General features: G+C 27.2%; 2 protein-coding genes across 2 annotated transcripts; one reads left to right on the top strand and one right to left on the bottom strand.

The window, feature by feature from the left end:
* Positions 1-6,757: 6,757 nt before the first annotated feature.
* On the bottom strand, positions 6,758-8,680 carry LOC145838874 (chymotrypsinogen B-like). The gene is made up of 4 exons (XM_082946498.1): positions 8,644-8,680; positions 8,157-8,319; positions 7,055-7,436; positions 6,758-6,913 (listed from the first exon to the last, which is right to left on the bottom strand). Exons 1-4 carry the CDS (start codon positions 8,678-8,680, stop codon positions 6,758-6,760), a joined length of 738 nt encoding a protein of 245 aa, XP_082802624.1.
* Positions 8,681-12,485: 3,805 nt separating this feature from the next.
* On the top strand, positions 12,486-13,788 carry LOC145838863 (chymotrypsinogen B-like). The gene is made up of 4 exons (XM_082946487.1): positions 12,486-12,491; positions 12,536-12,708; positions 13,075-13,456; positions 13,633-13,788. The coding sequence occupies exons 1-4, from the start codon at positions 12,486-12,488 to the stop codon at positions 13,786-13,788; spliced, it is 717 nt and encodes a 238-aa protein (XP_082802613.1).

Here is a 13,788-nt window from a genome sequence, read left to right as displayed (position 1 = left end):
GAAAATGGAAGGAGATAAAATAATTTTAGTGAAATAATTTTATTTTTGTTTTCCTTCTATGAGAAACCTGGTGAGCACACTGACTTTGACTGCTTATATCTCAGAGTAACTTTGAACTTTTTCAGATGGTTGAAAATGTCTGATAACTCGATAAAACTCTACAAAATAAGATCAACTTGTAAAAATGAAAGTGAACCCCTTCCCTAAACCCTTAAATAAAAATAACATTGAAGGCAGAGTTTACAAAGGTTTTTGAAAAAAGCTATATACTTTCTGAATATTTCCTAGGTTTTAAAGTATTTTTGTCCATTTTTAGTATAAAAAATTTATATTTAAGGTAAAAACTGTCTAAAGAGTATAATAATATTGATGACATACTGCTATGCTATTAAAACTGTGTATTATGATAGATAAAGTTGTTTATGATACAAAAAATTATTTCAATTGATAAAAAAATATTGCTTTTTTTGGGAAACCCTGGTCTTTCTTAAGTTCTAAAAAATCTGTAGAAGGAATATTTAATATCATAACAATTTTTCAAATATACATAAAAAAAGACTTCTTCCATTTTTGGTCATATCAGTTTTATCTTTTGAGTTTTTATAAATTTGTTTTAACTTCTTTTTTTTTTCTAAATAATGTAAGAAACATTAACTTAAAAAGTTAGGTCTTTAGCTAAAAATATATTAAAACTATATAATTTAAGAGACTTGAAATTCCCAAAAACATTTACAATTGCAGTCCATAGGTTTTTATAATTAACTTATTAAAATAACTACTATATCTAAAAACTGTTGAAAAATTATATTGTTCAGATATTCACACATAGTTCAAAAGCTAATGTAAACTTCTTTTTAATATCGGTTTCCAGAACACAACTCATTGGAAAACTGATAATAATTATTAATAAGATGTTTCACTTAAGTCTTGTTATTATAATATTTTGGTAAAATAAAATAAAACAAAAGTATATTCCAAACAAAACATTATTAGTTTAAGCTTACAAATTAAGTCAATCTCATTTAAGTTCTAACAAAAAACAAGTATAAGTTTATCATTATTTCAAACAAGTCTAAGTTGGCCAAAAGGGGTAAGCAAATATTCAAATTTGGAAAAATCACTGTGTTTTTTAATACCTCTTTTAATACCGTTAAAATACAAAACTATGTTACCATCATAAATGTATTAATAAGACCAACGTGCACATTAAAAATTCAACTATTTCTGAGATAAGTTTCAAAATGTAGTAATTTTATGTAGTTCTCAAAATTTATTTTTCTTTTACAATCAAGATCATAATAGTTAGACCTACAAGATTATTTTTTTATATATTTATTTTGAGATCAATCACCTTAAACATTTTTTTTCAGAATTTGTACCTTTAGTTGCCCCTGAATAATAAAAAATAAAATAATTTAGTCCAAATGAATTCAGAAAAAAGAAAAAAATAATAAACAACCATTTTTTATACAATATTTCAACAAACAAAATAACCAGATATCTAGATTAATATCATCAAATTTTGTTATAAAAAGTACCTGTTGACTTAGGTAAAACTCTACTAAGTAAGATCAACTTAAAATACCAGTTGGACCCCCTTGCCTTTGCAGTTAACTTTTAAGAGATACTACAAATAGTAAAAAATAAAAACTTAATATAAATTTTAATGACAAAATTAATTAATTTTCAATTAGTTTAAGATTTTTTATCTTAAAAAGTACTTAAAAACCTTATTTCAATTAAGATTTTTTGAACACAAAATATTCTCAGTTTTTGAAAAAAAATCAGAATTTATTTAAACTGAGTGAGTTGGTTAAAAATCAACCTTTTTCCTTAAGTATCCTGAGTGGCTTTGGTAAACAAACAAATTAAAAATAAACTGAAAATTTATATTTATTTATTTAAAAAAAAAAAATTAAACTTCTCTTTATTTATGTAATTTTGTTAACAAAGACTGCAAATCAGTTTGGTTTTTTATATTGTTCTTACAAAAGTTTGTGTGGATAGAATTGTATACCAATAAGTTATAGAGTTAATGTCTTAACTTAAATTTTAGTATATTACATAGTACAAACTACTATACTTTAAACTTGACTTATTTGTATATATATCACTTTATAAGGGTAAATTGAGTAAATTTTTATTTGAAAATTGGTCAAGTTTAGTCGGTTAGGTTAATCTAAACAATTTTGGAACCATTTAATAATCAATATTTATTAGTAACCCATAATGTACTTTATTACATAAGTCCTTAGGGGTAGTTTCTATGTAATATGATATGTTTGTAATTTTTTAAAAGTTTTTATAAACTAGTTCCTTTTACTCAGTCAGTAAATAATATTTTTGTACAATAAACTTCTTAGTCTATTATGATTAAACCTTAGATTAGAGTGTGGATTGGTATGGCCGAAAGGTCGGCAATGTAGATTTTAGCTAAAAAAACAACTTTTAACACTCTTAAAAAATTAACATATAATTAATCTCTTCTTTATTTAATGGTTATTTTGTAACATTTTGGTTTTACTATACTTTTTTTCACTTAAAATCACAATTATTTTAAATAGCTGCAGCTCCGAAACTCTTCAATAAAAAGATTTACCAGCAACTACCTTAAGTGGGTAGGTGTCAAATATGAACTAAGGGACACTTTTACATGAAGACACTTTTACAAAAACGAACATTTTTGTACAAAGACAATTTTGTACTCAATTTAGTAGGTTGAAAATTTTTTAGTTTATTTTGTTTTAAATAATTTGATTTTAACTATCACTGTTGACCCTTACCCTCGTACATAAGTTATTTTCCTCCTTTTTTGTTTTTGTTTATTTTTTTTTTTTTTTTTTGTTTTATTTATTTAATTCAGTCTCTACAAAAATGACTCTTTGTTCAAAAGTGACCCTACGTGCAATAATGTGCATATCTGACTTGTACCCACCTTAAGTAAATCATAGTTGCCAGACCAGATCTCTATCAGCAAGTGAAAATACAATTAATTGACCATGACATTTAAGTTAAAACAAACAACTGTTTATTAAGTATTCATAAATTTTTATTTTTTGAAATTCTGGCAACTGTGCCTTAGCAATTTATTCTTAAATTTTGTTCTAGTACAGTCACCTCTTGTTATGCACTTTTGTTTAGGTTTAGTTATGTAGCATTTTAGAACTTTGAAAACCTTGAAAAAAGTACTTCAAAAACCTTTTAATATTGTAAATTTATTGAATGTATTGAGTTTACACTATATTTAATTTATTGTATATGTATTTTATATCAAAGTTTTTCAAAATTATTTTTTTTTTAACTCCGAGGTCTTACCTGTTTTTCTTTTTTTTTTTTTTGCCTAAACTATCAAATTTACGGTATTTCCAGGTTTTTTGGAAACAGTTCTGAAAAGAACATTCTAGAAAATTTAAAAGTAAATTTTTATATAAATACAAACGACACTGATTTTAAAATTTTGAATTTGAGATTTTTGTGTTTTTAGTTTGTGCCTACCATAAGGAATCTCTTGAACCCTAAGGCTTTGCTTTTTATATTTCAGGTGTCTTTAAGGTTTTTTTTTTATGGTAGAAAACATCATAACTCATTCTCTCCTCTGCAAATAAACGTTTTCTGAAGTTTCTTTCAAAAATTTCTTTTCCTAAACGTTTCTTTCTCTAATAAAATGCAAGAAAAATTTAATCTTAGGTGGGCAAGGAACAAAGTATCTAAAAATAAGATCTTTATTTAGTTATGTAGTCTACTTTATGCAACATTGTGAGAAATTGAACATTTTACCATGATTGATTTATAGAAATAAAAGGGGGCTAGGGACAGCTAAAATATACAAAGCAAAGCCATTGAGTTCAAGAGATTTGTTATGGAAGACACATTTTTATTATTATTTATTAAAAGCTTTTTACATAAATGTACAACTAAAGGAAAACTAATTTTGTAAACAAAAAGTGGGAAAGTTCCTAAACTGTATTTAAACAAATTCATTAAAAAAAGTAGCCAATATAGAAAGTATATTTGCTACCTCTCGTTTATTACGTTCTAATGTTTAATTAAGCACTTATGCTGTGGACATAATGTTCGTAGATTCGCGAGAGGTGACTGTATTTTCAAAATAGACTCTTTATACTTTCAACTTTTATCTGTCTAGCATTTTCTAAACTTTCATTTCTTTGACCTTAATTCTTCAAGGATGTATAATTGACAATTTTAATTTATTAGAGCTTTAGCCTTCAAAACCGATAGATTTATGCTCTACTCAACTTCTGATAACTATCTGTTAGAGTTTCTTAGACTACCTACAAGTTTTTTAATTAGTTTTTAAAAATATATAGAGTATATTTGGTTTATCTATGTATCACTATAAATACAAATATAAAAATTAGTAATTTCGTATTAAGTAAATACGTATTTATACGTATACATAACTTTTCGATCTTTTTCATTAACAAAATTCTTTCAAAACAGTGTTTAGCTATTTCAAATCACAAATACTTTAAATGATATATGACTGATTAACAGGTGTTCCTGAACAAGACGCTAAAAGGTATTCAATTGATGTGCGACTCTATAGCTAAAAGGTTCTTCGTTCACAAGCCACAAGGTACTAGGACTAAATATTTTGAGCGTCTTTTTTGTCGTTCTATAAACTAGATTATATTGTCATAATAATGAAGTTAATACTAAAAAAAAACATGTTTCTGATTTGGAAGTAAAAATTAAGCTATTCACGAATGTGGTACGTTCAAAGTTCAACTACATTATTAAACGGTATTTAAATAAACTCTAAACTCATTTTAACAACAAACCTAAGCTTTTTAAGTTTAATGTGGTTGATTATTTTAACAGTAGAGGAACAAGTCACAGAATAGTATTTTTACTAAAAAATTGTTTTAAAAACCAATTAATAATTATAAAAACGGAATCACATTTATGAAAAAAATGCAAATTTAAGGGTTTAAAAAACTCAAGTTTTGATGTGTTAAAATAGAGGGATGCGAGTTCTCTTGTTTGTTAATCAGATTTACCATAAAAATTCTTTTGTGGACTGAATTTGCTAAAAAATATTTTGCGTAATTCGAAAAATGCATACTACAATTTTGTTTTTTTTTGCTAGCTACGGATTGATGGATCTAGTCCTTCCACGGGTCGTACGTTTGCCCACCCTTATCTTAAAAGTAACATAGACGTAAAATGAAGTATTATTATAACTTTTTTTTTTAATGGGTTAAACCATATTTTCGAACAAGAAGACTTGTGCTAGCAGAAATTTTGTTCTATTAGTATTATCTTACTCTTCCCTTTACGATTTAAATGCACGCTGGAACTAACAAATTAACTTATTTCCTGATTGAGTGAAGAGTTTTGCGCATATTGTATTTGGGTATTTGGGTTATAAATGCACGGCATCGTTATAAGATAAGGTGGACGCTACTGACACTTTTACACGGGTAGTAAGCAGGATGGCCGGAAATCAGAAACAATAAAATAAAGAGTTCTGAATACTGAACACTGAATAATTAATAAACTTTCGTTTGGTTACACTTTAAGTTTTGTGCGCAAATATTTGTGTTACAATTTTCTCATAGAGATACAAAGTAAACATATAAGTAAAAAATTTTTAGTACTACTTATATTTTTAAACCAGATTCTTATTTTTGCAGACATTTTAGGTAATCGTTACATAAGTTTGAATGTGTTAATATTTTTTGTAACATGACAGTTAAAACTAAAACATAAACTGTAAGACTTACTAAACCGCTGGAATTGAATTAGTGCAAAGTTTGATAGTTCGTTATATTGATTCTGACAGCAAAGTTTCAGCCGTCAAAGGTTTTGTGTACTAACAATAAAACTTAACCTTACAAAATGCGTAACTTTAAAACAATCATAATAAAAGAAGCTTAATTTATTTTCAAAACACTTCGGTCTAGTTTTTAGATAAAACATGGTCTAAAACAATACAGACTTTGTTGAAACTTTTATTATGACATAAACAAAAATAACTAAGCTGGTAAAGGTCTAAAATTAGAGCTTAGTAAATATTTTTATGCTATACAAAAGTGTCAAACATTGTCAAATGCGACCTGAGTAATTTAATCGTATATGAAAACGAGTAAAAAAGTAAAACTGCATTCATCTAAACACAGATATCATATACAGAAAAATATAACTTTTTGAAAACATTCGTACCAATAATTGAAGTTTTAGTGTTGTAAATCACAAAATATTTTTTTTTTAAATATTCTTTACTACATTAAAGTTTTAATGAAATGGTTAAAGCTATGATAAGTATTACAAGGCAGATTTTTTATCACAACTTAGGCTAAATTATGTTTCTACTAGCTTATAAACTGAATATATTTTATTCTAATACATACTTTTAATTTTAAGGCAAAATTTAAAGCAGCAATTATATTAATTTTCTGAATGTTTGTACAATGTTTAAAATGAGGTAGTTGATTAAAATGTGTTTTTTTGTAGATGCTGTAAAGATACTAAGAAAAAAATCAAGAGAAATGAATAGTTTATACCTAGTATAACATTTATATATTAAAATACTAGTTAGATATGATCTGAAAGACAAAATTTTAAAAGAAGAATTTTAATGATAATAATGTAAATAAATTACTTGTGTACTAGTTTTTCTTTAAATATTAAACTACTTCATAGAAAATTTAAGAAGAAATAAAAAAAACAACGTGTAGTTTGTTCAGAATTTATTTAATACAATAAATCGTTCAAATATTTTCTTTAAAACAAATTAAAGTTGAGCTTGGATCCATGGGATGACAGCAGAGTTCTTGGAGTAGATGGTTGGGTAGACATCGGCATCACAGGTACCTGATCCCCATGAGGTGTTTCCGATCAAGTATTTGACTCCGTTAACTTCTTGCCACAATGGACCGCCAGAGTCTCCCTGTGTATTTGAAATACCAGTTATAAATATGTCGGCAAATATATGACATAACTTTCAAAAAAAAACGATTAAAGTTTAAAAAAAAGTTTTACAATTGATTCAAATGTGTATAAATAAAATAAAAATAAAAATAAAACTAACGTTGCAAGATCCAGTTCCTCCGAGTCCGACACATTGGGATTGTGGGGTGATTCTGAAAGATCCCCAGACGGCAGCGCAGTCACTGTCTTCCATCAATGGAACATCGGTGATTTGGAGGTTGACTGGGAGAACTGGGTTTCTTCCTCCGATCTTTCCCCATCCTGAGATGGTTCCGACTCCGGTGAACTCTTGTCCGGCAGCTGGAAGTGCGATGGTTTCGACGAGTCCTGATTTCAAGGTGACGGCAGATTTGAGGGTGATGACAGAGTAATCGTAGTTGATGATAGCTGATTGGGTGAAGTCGGGGTGAACAACCCAGGTGCTGATTTTCATTTGTTGGGCCAAGTTGTTGGATTGAAGTCCTTCAAGGGCAACAGTGGCGCTAAAGTGTTTATTTTGTTACATAAATAACAATCAAATACAAATTACCTCTCTTTTTAAATTATTTAGGAATTTTGAATGCTGAAAGGCTACAATAAGTTTTTTGGTTGAATTAATTTAATACTGTTTATTAAAAATATCTTGTAAATAAAAAATGTTAATACAAGAACCGCTGGTACAAAAATTTATTTTTTTGTCATAGTTTTTAATTATTTAATCAAGTATAATAAACTTTTAAATTAAAGTTGTATATAAATCATAGTTTAATAGTTTTATACAATCATAACCAAAAAGTCCATATTAGTTTTTCTTTAAAATTTCATCTGGAAGTTCTTATCTTAATTTACATCTTTATAATAAGGTAATAATTTAAATTTAGAAAAATAAAAACTAAAAAAAAGATAGTAGTTCTTTTATCAAAATAAATGTTAGGTAAACTGAAAGAAAGTAATTTACTCAAATTAATTATAATTTAATGATTTTTATACTAATATTTTTAAAAGTTTCAAATAGGTCTTTTGAAAATAATATCGGATACAACGCTGGACGTGATATTTAATATTAATGTATATAATTTTAAGTTGTAAAACTTGAATTTTTGTTTTCAGAGTTGAACCAAAAGAATAAAAAAGTTGTATGTAATGTATATATATAATATTTTAATTAATTTCAATTTAAGATTAACTCGATTATTTTTATAGGAAATCAAACAAAAACTTACAATTGCCATCCGGAGATTCTGCAGTGACCAGCTGACATGACGTGGGTGGTTGAGAGAAGAGAAGCTCCACAGAAGTGGGATCCTCCTGATTGGAGGGAAACTTGGAATGGTACTGGGGAGGAAGCATCAGATCCTCCGATGATACGTTCGTCAGCCAAGGCGGCTGTATTGACAATATTTGTTTTACAAAAGTAACATAATGATATGGCTGTCAATTATTTCTTAATACCTTTGGAAAATTTCCAACTATTTTATATTGTGGTCATAAATCATTGGTTTATAACTTTTAATAAAAAAAGAAAAAGTTCAAAGTCTTTATAAGATAATTAAAAAAAAGTATACGTAAAAATTTTTCTATAGTTCTTAACTGTATATTTCTAAATGAATTATAAGTATAACTAAAATTTTTAACTAGTTTGAGTACATGCTTAGTGTTGTTTGACAAGTCAAAACTTTATAACAAGTGCAGAAATAAAGAACAACTTACCGACGGCCAAAAGCAAAACAGCTACGAATACTTTCATTCTTGTTATACTAATTGTTATCAGTTGAATGATATCTCAATATATTTCGTTGGTTTTTATACATATTTTAAGCATATGTTTGTTTTCTCAAAGACTTTTTTTGTTCAACGTTGTATAATACTTAGTAATAAAACAAATATTTTTATCGATATGTTTCCGTGTTAGTTATTAATAGAAAATTATAGGAATAACAACAGTTAAGTAACACTTTTTTCTTTTTAAATTTTTTCTTAACTATTTTTCTATTTTCGAATCTTAGCAAAAAATAATAAAAATTATTTTTAACGCTACAAAGTAAAAAAATGTATACAAGTTAAAAGTTTTTTTAAATATTGAGTAAAAGATAGTTTCACAAAAAATTAGTTAATAATTATGTATGATAACAGGCTTAGAAGCATTGTTAATTATTAATTTTAAATTAAGTCTAAAAATATTTCTTGCTTTAACATTTTAAAACTTTTTTGTTGTATAATAATTGTTTTAGAGTTTTTCTTGAAAATAGTAAACATTAAACGACTTTAAAAAACAAAGAAGCTGCTTTATTTTTCACGTATTTGAAAGGTAGTAGTTACACATACCTTATTGAGTTTTGTATTTGTATATTTTACTCTTAAATATTTTATTTGTTGTTTTAAACTATAACTAGCTTGTTTTCTTTAATGCTTCCATTTTTTAAGCAGGGAACTAAGTTTATTACTTTAAACATTTCTTACTAAAGTATTCTTCTTACTTTTCTCATATCAGTAAGTTTAGTATAATACTTTTAGAGCTACGACAAATCAAGGTTTTTCAAACTGATCGATTAAGTCGCTCACTTTTCAGATTATGAATAAAATTTGCCCTTTTAATAGAATGTACTTTTAGCTAAGCATTCCAAATAATTTTGTACTGTAAAGTTGTCTTGTATTATTATAAATGTTATATTAGAACACCTAATTGTTGTACAGTGCTTTCTCGCTTATCCGGTCACGTTGGGCAAGGTTTTTTTAAAGGCTGGTTTAGCCTTCAGCCGGATAAGGACAAAGTATCGTTTTTCTTTTTTAATAATCTACCTCATTAATATTATGGAACGCATATAATAAAATGTACAGTTAATTATCTGTTATTTTAATTCCTTTTAGGTTTCTTCAAAAAAACATATATTTAAAACAGACAAAAAATAAACTAAACAGAACTTTATAAAGTTTGAAATTAATATAACAATAGCAATTTACATCGTAAACAGTTTAACTAATATCGGACATTTTTCTAAAAAAAGAGAGGATCAAAGTTTGCTTGGCATAAATTTCTTGTTTCTTAGCATAAAACTCACGGAATCGGATTAATTGTGAAACAATTTCTGGTCTGGTTCACGGTTTTTGTTTCATCCGGCCGGTGGTGTACTAGTGCCACGGTATGTTCTGGCAACACTTTCATATACAAACCAGTTTCATCGCATTTGAAAACTTGACATTCGAAGTAGCCCTCAGTTTAATATTCTTTTGTTTGTGAAGCGTGCAAAATATGAACTACAACATCAAGTTTAATTTTTTAAGAATCATCACGCTATTATAAACTGCCGGCAAAATTATTGAAATCAAGTTAGACATGCGTTCAAAGTGAAAATTTCGTTTATGTGATACTTCAATTTCATCTTGTAAATTATGTTCTTGAAAAATTGATAAATAATAACAAGGAAATCAATTAACAAATTTAAAACTTTTACTAAATTCATTAGCACTTTTGCCATCAAATTTTCATTGAAAAATTCTTATTTATTTTTTTTATTTCTTGTTGCGGCTCCTTTGTGTAAGGGTAAAAAAATTAACAAGTTAAAGTTTTAGTGTGGAAATACTTTTTTATATTACATATATGGTTTAAATAACAGATTTTCCTAAGTTATATAAAGTAAATAGTCAAAAGATTTATCAACGAAAAGCAATATGGTTAGAAATATCAGTAAAAAGATACCATAAAGTAGTACATCTTGTATAAAAATTAAAACTCTTAGTTATATGATAAAGTGTAAAAAAAAATGTGCAAATAAAACGGATGATAGCTTGTCTACAAAATTAAAGAATTCAGTTTAACAAAGAAAAATACATTTTCTAATAAAATTTATATTTTATAATTTTTTTAGATATTTTCTTATTACAGCTTATTAGCAAAGTAACACGTATAAGTTATCAAAGTAGTGAATCCATTTCAAACTTTAAAGGGTATGGGCTTCTTAAACTTTATTGCACAGTAGGTTTAAATACAATAAACTGCGCATTTAAAAAACAGTTTAAAAAAATAAAAACACATATGATAAAAGTTTGTACATCCTAAAAGATATCGGTCAAGTGATAGAGACTTTCAAATGTGTACAAAATTAACTACGACTCAAGTTGAACATTTTTATAAAACATGAAAAGTTTATACTTGAGTATTTTTGAAATTTATTAAAAATATTTTCTTAAATATTTAGCTTTTAAATTTACAAAACTTCATAAACAAAATATCAAACTTCAAAAGTGTTCCTGTGTTTAACACATTTTCTCAGAAAAAGTAAAATTTGGTAGATGAAAATTACAAAACTAGTTCAAATAGTAATACAAAAACTATCGAATCGGCTGCACTGCAGTAGTACTTTTTTTTGAACATTTTCATTAATTTTTGTGTAAATAAGAAACAGTAATGTTACAGCAGTATAGTACTAACATTTAGACAAAAAACTAAATCAATCAAATTTGAGCAGTACTACTACAGCTGGCAAAAAATCAGCTGTCTGTAAAAATAAATAAAACACATATATAGTTTGACAAAGTTTTAAATAAGTTTTTTTTTATATGATACTTTATGTTAATGCAAGCATACAGTATGCTGCTCATTTATTCAGTTATATGACTTTTACTTATTCATAGGCTTTTAAATATATCTTAGTTTATAATAATTTTTCAGCGTGTACTTAATTTTTGTTCTTGTTAAGATTTTTCAACTAATTTTAAATATTTTTGTCATTTAAGTTTTTTTTTACTTCTAGAAACACCATATTTCACATACAAAAGTACGGTCTATTTTCAAGAAATAAAATTATAATACAATGCAGTATAACCAACTTAATATTTTCTGGACTTCTCTGTAATCACGGTTACTAAATAAATAAATTTTTTTGTTAGGCATTTACTTTTGACCAAGTTTTTTTCATTATTTATTTTATAAAAAAAAAAATTTGAGGGTACTACACCAATTATTTCGAATAAACTTAAGAGTAGTAACTCTGAGTTTTTTCTTCAAAAATATAACTTTAAAACAGTTTCACATGAAATATTTTATGCAATCATAAAACTTAAAACGACAAACAAGATCGTTGAGCTTACTTATTTGTTTTAAAATTCATTTAAAGTAACATCAAATATTTCGTAGTATGTGAAATCAACAATATGGCAATAATTTGGTATAAAAGAATAATTTTTGATAAAAACACATCATTCAACTGATAACACTTAGTACAACAAGAATGAAATTTTTTGTAGCTGTTTTGCTTTTGGCTGTCGGTAAGTTTTAATGATATAATTTGTACAAGTTTTAAGATACTTCTTTAGCTTTAAGTTGTTATAAACATTTTTTTATCAAACTAAACACCACATAAGTTAAAACTACTTAGTCTATTAAACACAAAGAATAAAACTGTCCACTATAATTTTAGTAAAATACTGCAAAAATTTTAATTTTTTATTTATTTCTTAATACTTTTAACTAACTATGCTTACAATATCTACGGCCATAATAACCTTTTTTTTATAACAATGCTTTAATAAAAGTTTTATTAATAAAAGCAAACATGAAGGTATTAGCACAAAGTGTTGAAATTTTATTATTAACTTTAAACAGCCGCCTTGGCTGACGAACGTATCATCGGAGGATCTGATGCTTCCTCCCCAGTACCATTCCAAGTTTCCCTCCAATCAGGAGGATCCCACTTCTGTGGAGCTTCTCTTCTCTCAACCACCCACGTCATGTCAGCTGGTCACTGCAGAATCTCCGGATGGCAATTGTAAGCTTTTGTTTGTAGTAATTATCAAAATATCGAACTTAGTATTTAAAAAAGATCAAGTATTAAAACTCTGAATGCATGTTCTATATTTTTTTATTAAGCTGAATTATACTATCTCCGTTTTACAAATTTAACAAATGTAGTTGTTAATTATGCTGGTTATTTCCAATTAAGCTAAAGTATTGCTTTAATATGGTGAAAATTACTTATTTATTTTTATTGACAAAATTATGATCAATATCTAATTTTTAAAATACTTTTTTAAACTTCAACCTTTTACTCTTAAAACCAATTAAGTTATTTTATATTTTTTAACTACCGAAATCTGTCAACTATTTTTCAAACATGTTTTGTTGCAAATCGTGATATCTTTTAGCGCCACTGTTGCCCTTGAAGGACTTCAATCCAACAACTTGGCCCAACAAATGAAAATCAGCACCTGGGTTGTTCACCCCGACTTCACCCAATCAGCTATCATCAACTACGATTACTCCGTCATCACCCTCAAATCTGCCGTCACCTTGAAATCAGGACTCGTCGAAACCATCGCTCTTCCAGCTGCCGGACAAGAGTTCACCGGAGTCGGAACCATCTCAGGATGGGGAAAGATCGGAGGAAGAAACCCAGTTCTCCCAGTCAACCTCCAAATCACCGATGTTCCATTGATGGAAGACAGTGACTGCGCTGCCGTCTGGGGATCTTTCAGAATCACCCCACAATCCCAATGTGTCGGACTCGGAGGAACTGGATCTTGCAACGTGTGTTTGATTTTTTACTAGTAATTTTCTATGATTTTATACATCTTTGAAAACACAATCAATCATAGTTTTTTTTAACTATAACGGTTTCTCTGAAAGTGGTAGTCATAGATTTTCGATAACATTTATAATTGCTTATAAAAGTACTGTTAGTCTTATTTGAACTAAATAAACAGGGAGACTCTGGCGGTCCATTGTGGCAAGAAGTTAATGGAGTCAAATACTTGATCGGAAACACCTCATGGGGATCAGGTACCTGTGATGCCGATGTCTACCCAACCATCTACTCCAAGAACTCTGCTGTCATCCCATGGATCCAAGCTCAACTTTAA

This window comes from Thalia democratica, chromosome 1 (genome assembly GCF_965202585.1).
Source record: "Thalia democratica chromosome 1, ktThaDemo2.hap1.1, whole genome shotgun sequence".
NCBI classification, from domain to species: domain Eukaryota; kingdom Metazoa; phylum Chordata; class Thaliacea; order Salpida; family Salpidae; genus Thalia; species Thalia democratica.
The sequence above is the reverse complement of the archived record's forward strand: the minus strand, read 5'-3'. Positions and strand labels throughout refer to the sequence as shown.

What these genes read in the sequence shown, in the direction of transcription:
- LOC145838874 (XM_082946498.1), bottom strand. Translation starts at nt 8,680, where the DNA reads ATGAAAGTATTCGTAGCTGTTTTGCTTTTGGCCGTCG. An exon ending in AGAATCTCCGGATGGCAATT is followed by an intron (nt 7,437 to 8,156) that starts GTAAGTTTTTGT and finishes TAAACACTTTAG; the next exon opens with CGCCACTGTTGCCCTTGAAG. An exon ending in GAGGAACTGGATCTTGCAAC is followed by an intron (nt 6,914 to 7,054) that starts GTTAGTTTTATT and finishes TCAAATACACAG; the next exon opens with GGAGACTCTGGCGGTCCATT.
- LOC145838863 (XM_082946487.1), top strand. An exon ending in GATGGCAATTGTAAGCTTTT is followed by an intron (nt 12,709 to 13,074) that starts GTTTGTAGTAAT and finishes GATATCTTTTAG; the next exon opens with CGCCACTGTTGCCCTTGAAG. An exon ending in GAGGAACTGGATCTTGCAAC is followed by an intron (nt 13,457 to 13,632) that starts GTGTGTTTGATT and finishes CTAAATAAACAG; the next exon opens with GGAGACTCTGGCGGTCCATT.